Source organism: Neomonachus schauinslandi, chromosome 14, assembly GCF_002201575.2.
Source record: "Neomonachus schauinslandi chromosome 14, ASM220157v2, whole genome shotgun sequence".
In the NCBI taxonomy this organism is placed as follows: Eukaryota; Metazoa; Chordata; class Mammalia; order Carnivora; family Phocidae; genus Neomonachus; species Neomonachus schauinslandi.
Genome location: NC_058416.1, coordinates 778690 through 800816, shown reverse-complemented (window position 1 = coordinate 800816; position 22127 = coordinate 778690). Strand labels below are relative to the sequence as shown.

At 48.6% G+C, this 22127-nt stretch overlaps 1 protein-coding gene across 4 annotated transcripts in view; it reads left to right on the top strand.

The window, feature by feature from the left end:
• Nucleotides 1-22127, top strand: part of ATP9B (ATPase phospholipid transporting 9B (putative)) — a 250338-nt gene that overhangs the window by 165651 nt on the left and 62560 nt on the right. For all 4 annotated transcript variants that reach the window (XM_044921226.1, XM_044921227.1, XM_021686168.1 and 1 more), the window contains one exon: nucleotides 10383-10525. In XM_044921226.1, coding sequence (XP_044777161.1) covers nucleotides 10383-10525 — 143 coding nt within the window. The remainder of the gene's footprint in view (nucleotides 1-10382; nucleotides 10526-22127) is intronic.

Below are 22127 nucleotides of genomic sequence, written 5' to 3'. Positions count from 1 at the left end.
TTTCATCAAGTATGCTATACATTTTTATAGAAACCCTTTTTATACTAAGGAAGTTTTTTTTTTTTTTTAAAGATCTTATTTATTTGAGTGAGCAAGAGAGAGAGCACGAGCGGGGGGCAGGTGGGGAGCAGCAGAGGGAGAGGGAGAAGCAACAGACTCCCTCTGAGCAGGGAGCCCTTTGCGGGGCTCGATCCCAGGACCCTGAGATCATGACCTGAGCCGAAGGCAGACGCTTAACTGATTGAGCCACCCAGGAGCCCCCTGAGGAAGTTTTTCCTATTACTATTTTGCTAAAATTTGTTTTAAAATTATGAATATAGTTTTCGATAGATTTTTTAAATCTATTGAAATGATATTTTATCTTTAAATTTTTCCTTAATATTTTAATATGAAAAATTATATTGTTTGACTTTCCAATGGGGTGCCTGCCTTTATTCTTTGGGGAAAAGATGCAACTTAATCATGATATACCATCCTTTTTGTGTTACTGGATCCCACTGTAATTTTTGTGGAATTTTTGCATTGGTCCATATGACTAACCTCTGCTGTAAATTTCCTTGTGGTGTTTAGTGTCAGGGGCATGCCATTCTCATGATTACGTTGACAGGTCTTTCATTTTCTCTTCTCTAAAATATTTTCTGTAAAATTATAATGATTTATTCCTTGATATTTACACATTAGGGAGGCCTGAACTTTTTACTGTGAAAAGATATTTGGCAGAGTTGGTGTCTTTAATAGGTTAAATATATTTATCAAATAGTTGTAAATAATTAAATAGTTAGAAAAGTTGATTTCAAGTTTTTAATTTCTTCTTCAGTCAGTTTTGCAGTTACAGTTTTCAGGAAATATGTCCCCTGTGCCCGTATTCAAGTGTATTCCCACAAACCTGTTGATAATGTTTTCCTTTTGCCTCATATGTGTAGGGTCAGTGGTGTTGATCTTTGTCACTCACTCTTGATACTTGTTTCTCTTTTCTGTTTTTCTTGATCCGTCTTCTAGTAGGTGTATAAGCTGTAGAAGTTTTTTGGGAAAACCTTCTCTAGGCTTTATTGATTCTTTGTGCTATATAATATATCTCTAATTTATTATCTTCTCTCCTCACACCTTTTTTGGTTTGTGTTACTCTTCTTGAGATAGATGTCTCAGTTACGAGTTTTCAGCCTTTTTTCCCGTTCTGAATATGTCATTGAGGCTATAAATTCACACAGAAATACTGCTTTGGCTACATCCCAGACGCTTCTGTATGTGGTATTTTTGTTACTGTCAGTACAGAATTTCCACTGTGATTTCTTCTTTGACCTGTGGTTATTATAAGCATATTTGCATTTTCTAATTATTATCTGTGTTCGTATTTAGTTTTTTATGTTGTTGTTGAAGAGTGTATCTTAGTCATTTCAGATGCATGAACATTGCTGAGACGCATTGTAGGGCTGGGTGTTTGGTTGACTTAAACCTGGGTGTTGGATTGCTGGAATGTGTGCAAGTCTGTTAGGCCGAGATTGTTAATCTTGTTTTTCAGTTTCTCCACACCCTGCTGGCTTTTCTGTGCCTTCTGTCACACTTGCAAAGCGTCAGGTGGAAATCTCCCATTGGTGTTGGGAATCTATTTTCTCTGGAATTCTGTTGCTGGCATTATATATTTTGTGGCTTTGGTATCAGAGTATACAAATTTAAACTTATATATTTCTGCTGAATTAAGCATTTTCTCATTATAAAGTGACTTTATCTCTGCTAAAATTTTTTTTTTTTAAGAGTTATTTATTAGAGAGAATGGGGGAGAGAGAGGGAGAAGGAGGGAGAGAATCCTCAAGCAGACTCCAAGCTGAGCACAGAGCCTGACGCGGGGCTTGACCCCATAACCCCCAGACCATGACCTGAGCTGAAAGAGTCAAACCCTTAACCCACTGAGCCACCCAGGCACCCCTCTGTGAAAGCTTTTTGCATTAAATTCTACTTCGTGTTATGTTCATATAGCCATGCCGGCTGGCTGTAATGGGCTTGGCTTGCTCCATTTTGCACTTTCCCTTTTGTGAGTGTGTGTGTGTGTGTCTCTTACGTTTCATTTTTACCTACTCCGACAGACAAACTGCCTACACAGTTACTGTGATTCTGTTGTATTTCTGGTTTAAACCTATCATCTTATTTTGTTTTTTTAGTATGACTCACCTGTTCTGTATTTTCCTCCTGTCTTACCATTTTATAATTCTTGTATAGTTCCACTTTCTTCTCTACTAGTTTGGGAGATTTTAAGCCGTATTTGTTCTTTTAGCAGTTAGCCTGTGAACTGAGATCGTTATTCTCAATCTATCAGATCTGCAGGTAGTTACTTCCTTTACGTTATTGTCCTGGAGTAACGTTTACCTCCCTGCACCCCTTCGACCTTGTGCCGTTTTTGTTGTGTATTTTAATCCAAGTCATTCTGAAGTCCCAAAGATACTGTCGTTTTCTACATTCCTTATGCATTTTGGTGTATCCATGTGTTTCTTCATTTCTTCTTATACGTCAGGCCTTTCATGTAGAATGATTTTCCTTCTATCAAAAATTTATTGTTTTGTTTACTGTGGGTTTGTTGGAATGCTCTAGATTTCTGTTTGGCTTCCCTTCCTGAAACGATTCCACTGCGTGCCCCACGCTGCTCCTTGGTACCCTCCACCCTACGGCGGTTTTCCAACCTGTGTCTTGTTGTTGCTCTGCACTTGGGCACTGTGTGGAGACAGAAGCTGCTTTTCATAGAATGCTCAGAATTCGGTGCATTTCTCGCGTCTGTGGATCGGTCCTTTCCCATCCCAGAAAACTGGGTTGTCGTCCCCTTATATACTGCTCTGTCCCCTCTCTTTTGGGGACACGAATGTGAGACTTGTTCAGCGTCCTAACCCCACTCTTTGTTTCCCCTCTTCCTCCCTATTCTCCACCTCTGTCCCCATTCTCCATTTTGTACCATCAATCCGACTTCCTAGTCACCGACCTCATCTGTGGCTGCATCTGGGCCGCTCTCAAACCAGTTGAGTTCTTAATTTCAGTTACTGATACTTTTTAGTTTGGGAAATTCTGTTTGGTGTCTTCATCACATTGATTTATTCATTTTTATGTTTGTCTCTTCCGTGCAGATGTCTTTCTGGTTTTCACTGTGTTCCCTGTTTTACAGCCTGTGTCAGTCACGTGCGGGATCTGCTGCTTTTGTTGGTCCTTTCTCTTGTTTTTCCCTTCTGGCTCTCGCTCGTAGTACGGTCCCCCTGAGTGCTGTGCTGTTTGTTGTTGGGTTTTGTTTTTGGTTTATTTGGGGAGGTTTTTTTTGGTAATTGTATTTGAAAGGCTAATTATATGAGTAATGTGAGATCAAAGATGGAAGTTATGTGTTTCTGAAAACTCTACACTTGCTTCTGCAGTGTACTTGGAGGTACCACCTGTCTTGGAACATCTTCCCCCAAATTGGAGATTCACAGTCACTGAATCATGTGAGCCTGGTGCCATCTCCACGTGCACCTGCCTCGCTTTCCAGCTTCCCCCTTAGTGTGATGGTGTAGCCCCTCACAGCCCTGCCTCCCGTGGAAAGAAGGGCCTTTTGTTGGACCTCCAACTTTTGATGGTCCCGGTCTTTGTTTTTGCTCCTGCCCAGGTAGCCTGTTGCTGAAGAGAGAATTCAAACTCTTGGGGCCTGGCACATGATCACTTAACCTTTGTAGAAACTGACGAGGGTTCAACCCAGAAATTCCTTACTATCTAGTCAGTTCCTTATTTCTTCTAAGAAATCTAAAAAATATTTTATACAGTATTTCTTATTGTTTTCAATGGGAACATTGGTTCAAATAGGATAGCCTGCCATTACCCAAGATCACAGAACTTTCTTGCAGTTTTGTATAAAGAAAGTTAGACAAATTTGAATGAAACTTTCTGATTAACTTTGTTGGCAGTACTTTCCAAGGGTAGGTAAAATTTTCAGGCCCCAAATGTGATAAACTTTATTCTTGAGAATGAAGCAGGCTTTGTTTTAACAACAAAGTGCAACTATATCATAGCAAATTTGGGGAATGCAAGGTGACATTAAAGAAAATGTGACCTGGATAAGTTATGGTCTATCTATACAATGAATACTATCCATTAATAAAAAGGAATAAAGTACTGATACATCGAACAACTTGGGCATTTATAGGACGTTCTTAAAGTTAGAAAATTATAATGATGGACAGTTCAGCGGTTGCCAGGGTTCGGGTTGGGGGCAGCTAGCACTGTTGGGAGTTATTAACCTGAGGACTGTGAGATGGAACTGTCTGAACCCGATGGTGGACGGGTGTGACACGAGTCTGTCCTTGGGACACATAAAGCAGAAGAGTGTGTGTCAAACCTGACAGAGCCTGAATGAAGCCTGTGTTTGACTTAATCGGGTTGTAACACTGGTTCTGCTTGGAGAGTGTGTTTCGTGGCCTAAGGTGTCACCACTGGGGGAGCACCCGGGATCTCCCCTGGTTTTGCTACTTCTGTGAGTCTAAAAACGACTTCAAAGTTAGAAGTTACAAAAAAGCAGGGCGCCTGGATGGCTCAGTCATTAAGCGTCTGCCTTCGGCTCGGGTCGTGGTCCCGGGGTCCTGGGATCGAGCCCCGCATTGGGCTCCCTGCTCGGCGGAAAGCCTGCTTCTCCCTCTCTCACTCCCCCTGCTTGTGTTCCCTCTCTCGCTGTGTCTCTCTCTGTCAAATAAATAAATAAAAGCTTTAAAAAAAAATGTTACAAAAAAGCAAAACACTATCATCACTGTTGGTCCACGAGAGTTGGTATATACTTGAGGGTGGAGGTTTCAGGCTCTGGAGTCTGGGGGTTGTGAGTTTGCATTCTTGGGTTGAGGGCACCTCACTCTTGCTGTGGCCTCAAGAGGTCTCTTCTGTTCCTTCGCAGGGTAAAGTATTTACTGCACCAGTAGCTGGATTCACTCTTCAGGACTTTGTCCTTCTGGCTCTTCTTATTTCAGTTTGTGTTGTCTTTTCATATAATAATGAGCAGCTCTTTCATGTTTGCAAATGTATTTATCTCATTTGCCTTTTAATTAGACTGTGGTACTTTTTCATGAAAGATCTACAGATGCGGTTTGTAAATTAAGTATAAGTTAAAGGGGGACTTTATGTGTCAAACAGGTGCAAAGAAGATGCGAAGAGCAACCTGTTGGGTGTGTCTCGAACAAGAAGCCCAGTGCCCTCTGGGTCTTCTCCCCGTCTGCTGACTCTGCCTGCCTTCTTCGGGTCAAGTGTCTTCTCTGCCCCGTCTTCCTCACTTGCTTACACAGATGGTGTTAGTGGCCTCAGGCTCATGTTCTGCTCCCGTAATTACACACTTTCTTTGAACCAGTTCAGGAAAACTCCTGAGAGTGCACTGGTGCTCCCAGAACCCAGAACCCAGCAGGGCCTCACTGTGCATAGCCTGGATCCGCAAGGCCCAGTGCCCCGGCCCGACCTCGGAGCAGGGGTGGGCCTCTGCGGCCGCAGCCTTGCAGCCCGGCAAGGGCGTGACTCATCCCCGCTCTGTGTGCGGGGGACGATAGTGGGGGCGCTGGGGGCGCCTCCTCCCACCCCTCCAACCTCTGCCCTGGTTTCACTGTGGTTACTGTCCCCTTCGGTAGAGAGCTGAGCTGAGCTTTTCCAACCTTGAAAAGCATCTAATTTTCTCCCTTCAACCTTTTCTTTTTCTTTTTCTTTTTTTTTTAAGATTTTATTTATTTATTTGTCAGAGAGAGACCACATGCACAAACATGGGAAGGGGCAGGAAGGGCAAGCAGAGGGAGAAGCAGGCTCCCCGCTGAGCAGGGGACTCGATGCCGGGACCCTGGGATCATGACCTGAGCCGAACGCTCAACTGACTGAGCCACCCAGGTGTCCCTGCCTTCAACCTTTCCATCTGGTCTTTTTTTGCCTGGTTAACTTTCTTATGAATATTTTGACACAACCAACATGCTTAATTTGGGGTCTTATATATCTTTGCCATTCCTTTATTCTTAGACTACCAGAGACATTTGATTTTAAGGTGTATCAAATTGCATATAATTAGTACTTTTACTTATTTATGAACTGCAGGAAGTGCTAGCCCTTTAATAGGAATATTTATCCCTTTCACGTATTGACACACGTTATTTGGCCTCACTCCTGCATAAATACCTTTATGCTGCTGCTATATGGTGTGTTTTACCTGTCAGTACACACACACACACCCTCGTGGTCCTCTGAGCTCCAGCTGGTGCAAAGTGTACGCAGTATTTCACGTGGCCCCCCACGTAAACACCGAAACAACTCTGGATGGTGGCGAAGGCCTGAATTACCTTGTTGCCACTCACCCCGATATCTGAGCCTATGATTAATATTGGATCGTGGGGGATGTTGAGGAGGTGGGGCTGACATCACTCTGAACGGAAGGCGAAGAGGTGAGTCTCCCTGAAGACCATCCTTACTGTGCCCCCGTCTCCCGAAGTGTGGCACGGAGCAAGGGTGCGTTCTCGGAGCCCTCTGGGGGCCCCAGGTCCTGGTGCCGCTCCCGGGCGTCCCGCTGCCTCGTTCGCAACTTCTGACTCTCCTTGTGGCTCCGGCATTTCTTTGCTTCAGTTGATCTGGAACACGGATGCTCCATTTATTTCTCCTACTTCATTTCCATCTCTAATCTTCACACACCCATTCAAAAACTTAATAATGTGATGTAGAATTTTGCATATGCCAGTTTAAACTACTTTCACACCTTACCGGGTTTTCTGTTGCTTAGGGCCGAGGGCTGTCCATTTTGTGTACCCTTGTGTGTGCAGTGGTGGATGCGGTTCCAACGGACTCTCAGGGTACTTAGGTGTGCACCCACCTTCGTCCACTTACGTAGCATCTATAGCTTCTGAGCTCTGGAGCCTTGCCGACGACCTGCCTTCACCTAGTGGTGCACAGACGTGCTGCCCGCCCCGGTCCATTCCATTTTAGCTCAGGGCTCATCTTCCCTATAAAACCTTCTCCCGACTGTGGAGACCGGTGATCTTCTGCTCCAGTGACATAATTCAGTAACCTGCTTTTATGCGTTAGTGCCAATACCCACAGTGACCCTACCCTAGAGGGCATTTTACAGGTACTGTGACTGAGGCTCAGATCAAGTGGGTCGTTTGTCCAAGATCACAGAACTGGTAAATTTGGAAATTAACCATCAGTACAAGTCATACCTGACCTTAACCCTGTAAAATTCAGTTAGCCATGCTTCTTCCTGATGGAGCATAAAAAGAGGGTTCAGAGAATTGGGGAGGTTGAGCGGGCCAGAGTTGATTATTGAGATAAGGGAAATGAAAGGGAAGAGGAACCTGGAGTCCTTCGGCAGTTCTGGCTCAGGCGACAGGTGGTCCCAAGGAGTGTTTCCTCCTCCTTGAGAAAGAGTAGATTTGTCTGTTTTGTTTTGTCTGGCACCGGAAGACGAAGGGGGAATGTTACCGTCCATGGTATATATTCATGTAGAGGGATCTGTGATGAGTCTGAGGTAGGATCGTCTGCAGGCAACAGAATACACTGGTCTCAAGCCCAGGACAGAGGTCCAGACTCCTAGCAGAGACTTGAATGTCACCCTCCACGTGCCCAGCGTTGGGAGAGTTCAGCCAGTGAGGATCTTGGTGCCGTCCCTTGCCATCCACGGTGTGTCAGGAAGAGGTGGATGGGGCGCCTGGATGGCTTACTCAGTGGGCATCCGACGCTTTGTCTCAGCTCGGGTCTTGATTTTGGGGGTCATGGGTTCAGACCCCATGTCGGGCTCCGCACCCCAGAAAAGAGGTTAAAGATGTCACAAAATGAAAAATTTGGGGGGAGATTCAGATAAAACGGCATCTGTGCCATTTCCCATAGATGACAATTTACAGGAAAAAGCTTTGATTACTTTTGATAGAACTTCTCATTAAAATGACTTGTGCTCAGATTAGGATCTACACATACGCCTCAGGCAGGCAGGAGTGCGCGAGCCCTTTTGGGCGGCTGCATTCCCCGGGGAGCGCTGCAGGCGCAGGGCCTGGCTCGGCTGGGAGCCCGAGCGCCACCAAGCACCACCGCACCATCGTATCACAGGACAGTCTGAGCGCAGCGGGCACCATGCAGGCTGACTGGGGTCCTGGCCCATCGGGCACTGAGGGAAGTAGGCCTCCTGTTTATCCAGGGCTCGGGTTCCCTCCTCCGACATTTCCCGGTGGTGAGGTGAGGCCGGGCGGGACTGTTTGGTCAGGAAAGAGCCCCCGGGAGGCGCCTGCTCCCCGGTCAGCCCTGTGCTCCTGTGCTCAGCTTCGGCGCCCCTTCTTGACACTCCTGACGCTCCGCAGAGTCCAGGGGCTCCGTTTCGGTGTGTGTGACAGTGAGGATCACGATGGCCTTCTTGTTCACCTGACCGTCTAAAATGGCAGACAGCTTTTCCACTTAATTTGAAATGGATCTCTTGATCACAAAATCACAGTTGGTCAGTTAGCAATAAAATGAGCTTAAAATAACTGGTATCCATTACCTTATAATCTACCTCTGTAATTCTCAAAATGGCAGGCTTCATGTTTTTTTGTTCGTAAGTCATGTTACTGTAAAGTGCTTTACTAGACGAGCGGAGGTCTAAATTTTAAAATTCTATAAATTAGCACATTACTAAAAAGTAAGTATAGTGATGATAATTATAGTTACTCTGTGAACTTAGTGTTTGAGGTTTGAGCTTCTAGAGATTTTTAACATTAAAAAGCAAACTATACGAACGTTTGACCAAAATATACGATGCGTATAAACTCAAGCTTCTGCTTCCTGTGTGGTATTTCAGTCTTAGTTGAAGATACATTTTCTATGATAGTTTTCACTTGTAAAGTGAACTTGTGTTTTATTTTTCCTTGAAGATTATCCGCATTCTCTGTTCACTGGCCTTACGGGTGTGTGCCGTAAGCCGAAAATAGTCCACTGGCGTTTATCTGTGACTCAGTATTTCGTGAAATAACAAGTTCTTACCATTCGTGATTTGAGGAGAGCAGCGCGGGTGAACCCAGAAGGTGCTCCTTGGCTTCCACTGCTCCCCAAGCCCAGCAGCACCCCGTGAACTCTTGAAAACTTCCTGCCTGCCTGTGGAAGTCTGTGTACTTGTCAATTAAAACTCTTCTTTCTGACCAGCAGAGTTCTTAGGATTTTTAAGATAGGAGCTTTATGGACAAATAGCTCATTATGATTATTTTAATTTTCTTTAACTTACCTACAGACTGGACTCTCTCCACTGACTGAGTCCTCCACGTTGCTTCTCAAGGGTGCGTTTCTTAGTAGGTAGATCTGTATGAATTGCCATGTTGGTCATAATGAGTGACTGCCAGCAGCTTCCCCACATTGTGTAGGTATATCACATATCACATCTGCTATTTTCTTTTTTTTTTTAAAGATTTTATTTATTTATTTGACAGACACACAGCAAGAGAGGGAACACAGCAGGGGGAGTGGGAGAGGGAGAAGCAGGCTCCCCGCCGAGCAGGGAGCCCGATGCGGGGCTCGATCCCAGGACCCTGGGATCATGACCTGAGCCGAAGGCAGACGTCTAACGACTGAGCCACCCAGGCGCCCCACATCTGCTATTTTCTTGACCAAATCAAATCAGGCACAGATTTTTTTCTAGAATTGGAAGCATATCTGAATGGTCTTGAGTCTGAATGTGAACGAGAGCAAAGCTGGGTACGTGTGAAGGTGGGAGCAGAGTGAGTGTGTCAGTGAGCCCCGCAGGGAGTTGAGTGCCGCTGAGGTCACAGAGGAGCCCTTTGTCCATCGCCCTGACTGTGAAACCCACGATCTGCACCATGGTCTGGCCCCCGCCACGCCTGATCCCACCTCCTGCCGCTCTCCCCCACGGTGCTTCTGCTCAGGCCACACCACCGTCCTGGGCCTCAGGGAGGTCCCTGCCCTGGCTCGGAAGCCTGGTGTTCTGAGGGGCCCAGTCCTCCCAGGATGTGTTTGGTCCGGCAGTCATCGTCCCAGGAAAGCATCCTGTTTGTTCTTGTAAAATGAGCGGATGAGGTTAGGGTGCATTTCGAATATCTGTTCCGAGTGGGATGCTGCCTGATCTCCTTACACACGCACCATCTCTCCTTTGTGTCTGAGCGGGGGCACTTAACGCACATCCACCTTCTCCTCCTGCATCTGCCTCTGCACGCTCCACTGGAGGACCAGGGTGAGGAGCCCGTTTACCATCGCCTACAAACGTGATAAGGGACCTAAAAAGGTTTGTTGGCTTAAGTGTCAACAAATTCATTTATTTTAAAGTCTGAAATACGGTGTTACCTACTTAGTTCACGTGAGATTAAAGATAATACGTCTGTATGGAAAACATGAGTTTGAACGTATTGTGTGGGTTTGGACCCAACTAACGACTGTGATGAACCGGTTTTGTTTGGCAGTTTGCGTGTGAACTTGGACATGGGCAAAGCTGCGTACGGATGGATGATCATGAAGGACGAGAGCATCCCCGGCACGGTCGTGCGGACCAGCACCATCCCAGAGGGCCTGGGGCGCCTGGTGTACTTGCTGACGGACAAAACAGGTACTGCTCCTGGTTCATGTTTGCCTTTGTGTGCGCTCGCCGGCATCCAGTGCAGGGTGACCCTGGTGCGTGTGTGTGTGCGTGACTGTGTGCGTGTGTACCGGCGTATTGAAGTCATTCAAATTTGGGATTTTCCAGACTCCGCTGAACACTCACACCCAACTAACCTTCACCTTCGAATAAACACGGTATCATTAGAATTAGCAAAATGTTAAATCCTTAGAGATTTAAATGACACATTTATATATTTTTGAGTCTCTGCTGCCGTACCGTTCTTTGTTTTATTAGCTGCGGCTTCTGGAGAGGAAATACTGCTTGCCTGTTTATTACAGGATGATACTTGTGAACTGTGGGAAGAATGTAACAAGACGTGTGTGGGTTTGGTATTTTAACAGTAATGTTCTCCTGAAGAGCCTTATGAGTGACTATCCCACCCTCAGGTCCCTGCTCCGAATTTTATTTGCCCTTATTTCATTTTTCTTTTGTTTCATCAAAGAATCCTTGTCAATCCTTAACATGATAAATAAAAGATAAACTGAATCCAGTGAAAATCCTAGCAACAGGTTAAATCCCTCCCTGATTTCTTCACTCATAGTTTAAATTCCTGGTAATTCTTGGGGCGCCTGGCGGCTCAGTCCCTTGAGCGTTGACTCTTGATTTCAGCTCAGGTCGTGATCTCAGGGTCGTGAGATCAAGCCCCGCGTTGGGCTCTGTGCTCAGCGGGGGAATCTGCTTGAGATTCTCCCTCCCTCTGCCTCTCCCCTCAGTCACATATGCTCTCTCTTTAAAATAAGTAAGTCTCAAAAAATATTTCCTAGTAATTCTTGGTGAACTAGAACTAAGAATACTTGTATAACATGATAAAATATGTCTCAAATAAAATTCAGCATTATTTTTAATAAAACACTAGAAAAAACTTCACCATAGTCAGGAAATAGAAAGAGAAATCTAACAACCCTGTTACTTCACGTGTTTCATTCTGGCTGTTGCAGTAAGACAAGAACTAGAAATAAGCTCTACGCCTGAAAGATGGAGCAAATATTTGTAGATGAAATAATGAATCAAGGGAATCAACTGCTCAGAGTAAGAACCAATGAAGCGTCAGGTCACAGGTCAGAATAATAAAATAGCTCCCTGCGTGTCAAGCAGACCGAAGAGTGAAGGCCCCGCTCGTGGTAGCGCGAGCGCGTGTGAAACGCATGGGCATAGACGTGAGGGGAGTGAAGGACGTGCGTGAGGATGATCAGACCTTACAGAGAATCGTGAAGGAAGACGTAAACCAGTGAGGGACAGACTGTGGTCTCCAGCGCAAGGCCCCCAGCGCGAGGATGAGGGATTGAGTAGAGCCTGCCTTCACGACGAAGTGATAGGTTTACTGCAGTTCAGTCAAAATCCATTTGCCTGTGGCGTGTGGTTTTGTTTTGTTTTCTAATTTAAAGTGGGGTTTTTTGTTTTTATTTAAGTAACCTCTATCCCCAGCGTGGGGCTCAAACCCGCAGCCCCGAGATCAGGCGTCACACACTCCCGACCGAGCCAGCCGGGCGCCCCAGCGGCATTTGGTTGTGGTCACGTCGGGGGCTGTCCCGTCAGGTGATGCTCGTAAGTCCGAAGAACTCCAAAGTAACGAGGGGCTCAGACTCAAGAAGGTAGGCTGCGAAATGCCTTCAGATTTCTCCCTTCCCAACCTCACTGAGCCGACAGGGAAAGATTCAGAGAATAAATCTCAGTGTGGGGGACACACAGGCATGCCTGCACAGAGGTTGAGTTATTTCTGGGGGGCAGGTGGGATTATTTTGATGGAGAAGCTGGAGTGAAGCAAACCCAAACTCAAAATGGTTCCTGAAGGGACCCCACAGAAGAGGGTGCTGGAGAATCGGTGAGTTTACAGCACACAGGTCTGTGGGGGCGGCACAGGAGGCCGTCAGGCTGCCCGCCGGCGGCGGGAGAAACCCAGCTGTACTCAGCCCTGCACTCAGCAGCCTGGACCTTGTGCATAAATGCAGTCGGAAACCAGGAACAGCGGCGTGCACTCGGAGTCCCGCACGAACAGGCACGCTGGGCCCCAAGTGCACAGATCTGTGCGTGTTCACAGAGAAGCCCAACAGAGCCCTGAGGAAAGGGTGCCGGATTACAGAAGGGCTTAGTCACACCTGTAAATTCAGTGTCAGAATTAAACTACGTTTCCACATGCCAGCAACAGTGGGGGCATTTAATTCCAAAAAGGCCAATTAGAATAGCCGCAAAATGTATAAAGTAATTAGAAATAAATCCAAGCAGAACATGTGTAAAGCCTGCATGGATGTAAGTTTGAAAACCTGAGCAGGAGCTAAGTGAGAGGGTGGGCGTCTCAGTGCCGCACCCGCGTGGACAAGTCCGACCTGTCTGAGGCGCACGCTGCCCCAGGACCTTGTCTGCACCGTTGGTGGGGGCATTACCTGGCGGCCACCGCTCTGTCCCGACGGACGAGCCCTGCAGCCTCCGCACCACGGTGCCCCTCCGGCTCCTGTTCCCCAAGGAGACACGTGCGCACGCGCGGCAGGAGACAAGCCCAGGAATGTTCATGGCGTCATCTTGGACAACAAAACCAGACTGAACGTAACAGAAGCGATTATCAGTACAATGCATAAATCGTGGAGTGTTTGCAGTTGAATGCTAACAAGCAATGACGGTGTCACAGTTTAATGTTGAACCAAGAAAGGTCTGGGGCTTGGGGCGCCTGGGTGGCTCAGTCGGTTAAGCGACTGCCTTCGGCTCAGGTCATGATCCTGGAGTCCCGGGATCGAGTCCCGCATCGGGCTCCCTGTTCGGCGGGGAGTCTGCTTCTCCCTCTGGCCCTCCCCCCTCTCATGCTCTCTCTCTCTCAAATAAATAAATAAAATCTTTAAAAATAAAAAATAAATAAAATAAAATAAAAAAGACTGCAGATATATTGAGAGATTGTACCTACATCTAACGAGGTTAAGATACCTCCTTACTTGTTATTAAAAGAGTCAATCTAGGGCGCCTGGGTGGCTCAGTCGGTTGAGCGACTGCCTTCGGCTCGGGTCACGATCCTGGAGTCCCGGGATCGAGTCCCGCATCGGGCTCCCTGCTCGGCGGGGAGTCTGCTTCTCCCTCTGACCCTCCTCCCTCTCATGCTCTCTGTCTCTCATTCTCTCTCTCTCTCAAATAAATAAATAAAATCTTTAAAAAAAAAAAAAAAAAAGATCTGGGGCCTTCCCCTCTCGGAGGCCTGTGCTCGCCTCCTGCCCTGTGTTCTAGGCGTGGGGCGTGCTTATCCGGGGAGCAGGTGCATTCTGGGCCGTCCTGTCTGCACCCCACCTGCTTTCGTGGCCACTTAAATCTGCATGTAACACGCCTCAGTGTGGTACCTGTTATTTCACATCAGTTCACAAACAGGAAGCCTAAGTCAGCTCACAGTACGCTTGAGGAGTAACTGGTTCTCTCTCCTCTCCCTGTGTCTCTGGATGTGCAATATCAGCAAGGGAAGAAGGATTTTGTGAAATCATTTCTTCTTAAAATGCTAACTTTTTATTACGCATTTTAAATGGTGATGGGGTCATCATTCTCTGTTTCTTCATAGCTCCTCCGTTTGTCTTTGAATTCTGAGTTCCATCCAGGATAAGGATGAGTGGTTTTGCCCAGAGTCATAAAGTGAAACCCCATTTTCCCCATGTCTCACTCTGCTGCTTTGACAAAGCAAAAGTAAATAATCTGGGCTTCTGAGATTTAAAAAGAATTACAGAATATTATATAAAATATGTGAACGAGAGAAAATCTTACACATTTCATTTTCCAAAAGGCCTTTTTGTGCCAGAAGTCACTGAAGGGATCCCCTGTCATCACTTCCTAGTGTTGGAGCCGCATGGAGTTTTAAACATTTTTAGTATTTTTAAAAATTTCTGGTCTTGAGCTTTTTCAGACCCTTTCTCCGTAATCACGAGGTGAACGCCACCCACGGCACGTCCGGCGAGCCACGCGCTGTGCCAGCCCTGTGCCTGTCCTCGCCCCGGGGCCGCGGGCCCTTGCCCTTCACGGGTCCTCCTCCCCAAGGGCACTCAGGAGGGAGTGTTGCCTTGGCCACTTCTAAAGGCCACACGGACCAGATCGCAGGTGAAGGACATCAAGGACGAGCTGTGTAATTGTCACAACACTGCCAGCACATAGTAGGACTTAGCGCCGTCCCCACTTCGACTCTGTAAAAACCAGCTTCTCGCACAGGTGGAGGCCGCCGGCACACCGGGGGTTAGGCCCTCACCTCTGGGCAGCGTGCGGCCTCGGGCAGACCCCACCCTCCGAGCAGAGCCCTGTGTTGTCTGCCAGGAGGGCTGCGTGCCTCGTGCTCGCACTCCCCTGCCCTGCCGGGGGTCCTGCGCAGCTGCGTATCTGGTGTTACTGGGAAGCGTCGTCCGGCAGGGACTGAAGTAACTGCGCTCTGTGTTGTGTTACTCTCGTCGTGTGAGTGATCCAGGTCCTCTGCAGTTGGCCGGGGCCCAGCGGTGGGCACCACCATCACGGAGGGTCTGACGGCGGGGGGTGGTTTGGTGGAGGGTGGAGAACTCGCGGTGTAAGACCATTTGCAGACATCATCTGCTTAACCGAATGAGCTGTTGTGTGAGGAGCCTTTCGCTGCTGACATGACCGTAAGGCGGTCCCTGGCGTGATTGTGATCGGGCTTGTGCCTCATCAGTATGCTTTCTGACAAGAAGCGTCCATCACGCGGCCTCTCGTTTGCCCCAGCAGAACAGAGAATGAGGTGTCCCGCGAGTGCGTTACAGTCTCCTTCTTGTGGACAAGAAAGCAGTGTGGTGTAATTAGGTCTGATTGGGGTGCACGTTTCCGGTAAGATCTGAAATTAATGATGTTGCCATAGTGACGCGTGTGGCCAGCAGTGCGTGAAACATGAAGCAGTTCATTCGACAAGAGCAGACATCTGTTAGCTGCCAGGGTGCAGAGCGTGTTGACGCCGACCAGAAGTGGTGGCCGTGCCGTGACACGTGAGCAGACGGCGCTGGCACACCGGGGCAGGTCGTCTGCACCGAGCCCACTGGGGGGCCTCTGTGCCTGCGCCGGCTGCTCCTGGCGGAGCCCCTGCTCAGAGACGGTGCTGCAGAGAGCTCGTCAGTCGTAGCCTTGGCACCGGCCGCAGCCTGGTACGGCAAGCCGCGAATTCCTTTGCTGGGAATCTTTGTGCTCCGGTACGACAGCATTCCCAAACCACGCCCTGAGACAACAGGCCGTTGAGGACACGCACCGTGTCGATAGCGCCCGTTACCTGGCTTGGCCGTGCGGTTTGCACGCGGCTCGCGTCAGCTCCCAAGGCCGCATCCTCTGCAACGGGAAGTGCTGTGTCCGCGGTGGCAGGGGCAGCAGACCATGGCGTGCGCGCCTCGCCGGGGAGACCTGGAGTTGGGCGTCGTGTCCCGTAAGCTGGGGCCGGGCGCAGACGCTGCAGCCTGCGGACGACAGTGGGGTCTCTGGCGCCGGCACAGGGTCTGGGCAGGGCTGGCTGGCGCGGTGCGTGACCGGGCCCTTCACCCCAGGCGAGGCGCTTGACGCGGGCAGTGGTTGAGCAGAGGCCTGTCGTACTGGGAACCGCGGTCTTCTGAGAAAGCCTCACTTACAGCAAATACAAATTAACAGAGAATGTGGCCACAGGCTGCAGGGTGTTAGAAGTTGTGTTTCTGTCCCCCGTTGCTTCGTTGTAAAGTGTGAGTAGCTCTGTGTTCACGTCACCGTTGATCCCACGTGATCATTGCTTACGACCTGGCTCCTGCGCTGGAAGTCCGTGGGGCTGGGTGGGTGGCCTGTCCCCGTGTGCCACGGGCGGACTTCCCTTTGTTTCTGTGCAGTTGCCACGCCCTGGCTGCCCCACGCACGAGCTGCGGTGCGGCCGCGCCACCCGCCGGGAACACTGGGTCAGAACGCTTTGCAGCTGCGTCTCCAGCAACGTGTCCTCTGCCTGCCTGTGAATCTCCTCCATCGCCGCCCTGAGACGTGTGCCTGCAGGACTTTGTCCTTAGAAATTAAGTTCCCCTCTACCTGCTTTGCTGCTCATCCTCCAGAGCACTCTGCCTTATTAAGGAGCTACAGTGTTTTCCTTCTTCGGGAATCACAAACATGCCTTTTGTCCAAAGACGTTTTCCGTCCCTGGCGCTCTCCTAATGGCCAGGTCACGGGGAAGCCTTCTGGTGGCGTCTGCCCACCTGAGTCAGCCCATCCCTATCACGAAGCTTCAGACTTGGGACATACTAACAGTTGTATTAAGATGACAAAAATTGTACGACCTATCAATTGATTGAAATCATGGAAACTGTTTAAGATTTGAAAAGCAGTTTTGCGTTACTGACTCTTTTAGTAACTGGTTTAACCTTAGACGCCCCTGCTGTACAAGAGGGTGTAGAAAGTCTCAAACTCGCCCTGACTTTCCTGCTCTGCGTTTTACAGGGTCCGCTATGAAATAGAAACATCATTGAAAGTTAAAAAGATCCTTCCAGGATTCATCTTAGTATGTTAGGAGATGATATGTGCTCCTACATAAAGGAGCGTCTGCATGCATACCCCAGTGTCTCTCACCCAGCAAGATGCAGATGCATTCATTCAAATGGCAAAATAACTGAGCCAAAAATTTCATCGTTTATTTGATGAAATGATAGTCATTTGTTTGAAAATTCTGTTATAACCTCCGTAAGACGTGATTTACTAGCAACTAGGACGATGGTACCAGACGCAGCGTTTGACTCGGATGGCAGGCCACCGGGGCAGGTCGCGCCAGCATTGGGCACAGCCACCGTGTGCTGTCAGTGCAGTCCGAGCTCCCTCACAAGGCCACCTGGTGCACAGCAGCAGCCCCCTTGCTTCCCTGCCCTCGCTCAGCCCTCGGTGACCCCTGGTCGACCGTATGCCTCAGCCGGTCTGCCTGTGCTGGACTTCTCCCAGGAGTGGAAGCGCACACCGTGTGGCCTTCTGTGTCTGGCTTCGTTTGCTCAGTGGACACTTTCCAGGTTCACCCGCATTGTCGCATGTCTCAGTACCTGACTGCTTTCTATCGCGGGGGATACTCCGTCATGTGGATAGACCACATTTCATTTCTGCCTCAGTTGAAGGACGTTAGTGCGGGTTTTCCTGTTTCTGTTAGGAACAATGCTGCTATGAGCAAGGTTCTAGCCAGGGCGGGTAGGCAAGAAGAAGAAAAAGGCATCCATACTATAAAGGGGAGTGAAGCTAGTTGTGTGTGACATGGTCTTCATACCGAAAATCATAAGGAGGGGCGCCTGGGTGGCTCAGTCGTTAGGCGTCTGCCTTCGGCTCAGGTCATGATCCCAGGGTCCTGGGATTGAGCCCCGCATCGGGCTCCCTGCTCCGCGGGAAGCCTGCTTCTCCCTCTCCCACTCCCCCTGCTTGTGTTCCTGCTCTCGCTGTGTCTCTCTGTCAAATAAATAAATAAAATCTTTAAAAAAAGAAAGAAAGAAAATCATAAGGAATCTCCTAAAATCTGTTAGAAGCAATAATGAATTTAGTAAGGTTTAAGATACAAGATGAATATACAAAAATGAATTGTATTTCTATACACTAACAACGAACTATCCAAAAATATTCCCAAAATTGATTTACAGATTCTACATGATCCCTCCCAACATCCCAGCTGCCTTCTTTGCAGAAATTGACAAGCTGATCTTAGAATTCCTGTGGAAATGCAGGGGGTGGTGCCCAGAGTGGTGTAAATAATCTTGGGAGAAGAGCAAATGGGAGGACTCCACAGTTCCTCATCCCAGAGCCTGCCACCAGGCTGCAGGAATCAAGACAGGACGGTGCTGGTGTGAGGACAGACCTTGAGATCGAGGGGGTGGCATCAGAGTGCGGACCTCAGTCCGTAGCTGGACACTCGGACGACTTCCAGCAAGGCTGCCAAGACGGTGTGCCGGGAGGAAGTAACGCCTGACACTGCCGGCCGACTGGATTCCAGCAGGGGTGCCGCCATCCTCACTGGGGAGGACCAGCCCCTTCAACAGACAGGCGGGGAGAGCAGGACGTCCACGTGCAGAAGAATGAAGGGGGACCCCTACCTCACACCACACACAAAAACTAGCTCAAGATGGGTCGCAGACCTAAATGTAAGACCTAAAATGATCATTTTTTTAAACTGCTGAGTTTTCAGAAACTACTCTAAATTTGTTTTCTATTTCATTCTCTTTGGCTCCATTAAGCACCTGAATAAAGAACTTCTAGGTATCTACCTTAATATAAAGCTTTATAAACATAACCCAAAAAAATAAAATAAAAAATAAATGTAGACATAACCCAAAAGAAGAAAGAAATAGTTTAAATTTGGATATGTTATCTTTTAATTATTTTAAACTAAATTTTTAAATGCAACAGTATATTTACTATTTTAACATGTGCTTGTATGTGTCTATGGGAACTCTGTGGCCTCCCATAATTTCAAGGGGTCTTTGTGCATTACTCTAGAGAGTTCTCCAAACGGCAGCAGGAAGCAAACGTAACGACATGGTTGGAGTTTTCATCTCAGAACTTAAAATGCCGTCACCAGGCTGACGAGGACAGTGAGCTAAAGCCGTGTATTAAAGTAGCAGTCACTCTGCAGCTCCAGGTTTGCTGTCTAGAAACAGTCTGTGACTGGAGCAGTGATCATGATGTGCCTTTGGTTTTGGAAAATACTTGCTGTCCCCATGGAGTATTGCATTTGGGAATGCCAGAATGCTCGTCTTCAGTAGCCTCGGGAGCACCATGCTCTAAGTAAGCCATCTGCCATGTGACTCCGAGAGATGCCACCCTCAAGCCGTGGTGGGTTCATGGGCGCAGGACCTGATCATCGGCACAGGAAGAGGCGGGCGGCCGTGCCTCTGACAGAGGGCTCTGCCTACGCAGAGTGTCTGCGGAGCCCAGAGGTCCGCCAGCGCCAAGTCCAGACCGCAGGCAACACGCCGGAGCAAGTTCATTTACCAGGAAGGACGAGAGAGCAGAGAAGGCTGTGGGTTGGGCTCAGGAGGCTTCACCTGGACCCGCACTCAAGCAGACAGCGTAGAAACCCGACGGGAACCAGGCCTGGCCTTGTTATTTGATGCTGAGGAGCTACTGCTGTTTGTTGCTGTGACAACACGGGGGTTACGTTTATTGTAGGAGCCCCTTCTTTTGTTGGTAGCTGACACGCTCAGGCAGGAAGTGGCGGGTCCCAGGAGCATGGCCCTGCGGTGGTCCTTGCTGACGTGAGGCGTCCGTACGCCGCTTTACGTGACGCCATTCTGTCCGCTTTGGGGTATGTTGGACATTTCCCTTAAAAAACGCAGACGGGCTGGGACGGAAGACACATTCCCGAAAGTCAGTTCCTGGCACTTCTTGTTCCTCACATTTGTGGTTGAAATTTCTTGCGTATTTTGCTTTATCCCCGCTGTTGGTACGCCGGTGTACACGCGTGTGCACACGCACAGATGTGCACACAGCACGGCGAGAGCGGTGCCCCGACGCACGCCCCGGGGCTGTCCCGGGTGCGTTTGCACGCAGTAGGGCGTCTGGCAGTAGGACCTCCTAAGTCAGCGTTGCTCTCGTGAGGTCAGCTCCCATACAGAGCAGCGTACGTGTGCTGGCGCCTGGTTGTCCTCGGGGCCTCCTGGCGGGACCACCTCCTCGTCGGCCCCTCCAGGGAAGCTGCGTGAGCGTGGAAGCTGTAGACCCTCCTCTCCACACACTCGCCCACGTTCCCCTTGCTGCTCTCCGGCCCACCGAGGTAGAGGTGAAGAGGGGCTCACACCTGAGGGCAGGATGAGATGCGTGTCCGAAGAACCGTAAGCCGCGCCTCCCACGCGCAACCCCCTTGTGTCTCAGGTGCGTTTCCTGCCGCAGCACAGCTTCCTGCTCGCGCTCTGAGGCTGCCTCGTGGCATTGACCGCCAGCCGTTAAGAAGTCCATGCGTGGCTCCAAAACTCAGTTCAGGGAGACACGTGGCTTTTCTCTAAACGCATTGTCATTTGCTTTTAAAAATATTCGCATATTCCTAAATCCGTGTTAAGTACCACAAGTAACGATAGTTTGCAAAGTCAGGAAATTAAAAAGAACAGCGGTTTTTCCAACAGAGCCAGTTTTCAGGACAGGAGGGTATTACGTAACAAAGCGTCTTCTGCTTTTTTGTGCCGTGCTTTCCAGGCTTGGGCTCTAGCTAGAAAACTTCTTCATCTGGTTGAAAAACAGTAACGAAATTGTTTACATTTCTGTCCTTTGGTGGCAGCATCCTACATACTTCTGCCAAACCTCCCCTTCCTATTTACTTATTTATTTATAATTAAAATCAATTAGCATATAACACTAGTTTCAGAGGTAGAGGCCAGTGATCCATCAGTCTTATATCACACCCAGTGCTCGTTCCATCACGTGCCCTCCTTACTGCCCATCCCCCCATCCCCTCCCCTCCGGCAACCCTCAGCTTGTTTCCTAGAGGTAAGAGGTTTGTCTTGTGGTTTGTCTCCCTCTCTGGTTTCATCTTGTTTGATTTTTCCCTCTCTTCCCCTATGATTCTCTGCCTTGTTTCTTAAATTCCTCGTATCAGTGAGATCATATGATAACTGTCTTTCTCTGATTGACTTATTTCGCTCAGCATAATGCCCTCTAGTTCCAACCACATTGATGCAAATGGTGGGTATTCATCCTTTCTGATGGCTGAGTAATATTCCATTGTATATATGGACCACGTCTTCTTTATCCATTCATCTGTCGATGGACATCTTGGCTCTTTCCACAGTTTGGCTATTGTGCACATTGCTGCTATAAACATCGGGGTTCACGTACCCCTTCGGATCCCTACATTTGTATCTTTGGGGTAAATACCCAGTAGTGTAATTGCTGGGTCGTAAGGTAGCTCTATTTTCAACTTTTTGAGGCACCTCCATACTGTTTTCCAGAGTGGCTGCACCAGTTTGCATTCCCACCCACAGTGTAGGAGGGTTCCCCTTTCTCTGCATCCCCGCCAACATTTGGGACATTAAAATATGTGATATTACAGTTAGCTTAATGAAGGACAAGATGTAGCTAAATCAGGTGCTTAGGCATATTTTGCCTTGATAAAACTAAACTATCATTCAATAATTATACTTAATACTGTATTTAAGTCCATGAACCTTAGAATTACTTCCTAATTTTGCAGTTGGGAAGCAGAGGTTGATGACCTGACAGAGTCAGCACGTGCGTGAAGAGCAGAGGCGTCCCCAGCGTCAGGTGCACGAGCTTACAGACGCCAGAGGCCGCGCGTGCCGTGCTCCATGTGTCAGCGTCTCCCCCTGCGTGAGGAGGAGGTCTCCTGCAGTACTGCTTTGGAGACCTTTGGTGCTGGGGAGGCCAGTGTGAGCCCGGGTCCTGGAGAAGGCTCCGGAGAACGCACTGCGACCTGTGTCCTGTGCGCATGTCCTTGTTCCTTCCCGTGCCTTCGGTGAAGTGTCGTAGCGGGTTTCTTCCAGTGGCCGGTTGTCGGCTGCGTGCGGTCCTGATGCAGCCAAGGGGTCTGGGTTTCTTCGTCGTACTTTTTACTTCGATGCACTTTTTGTATTCCTTACGTCGTGCAGACTGTGAACTCAGGGTAAGTGTGTGTTCGCCC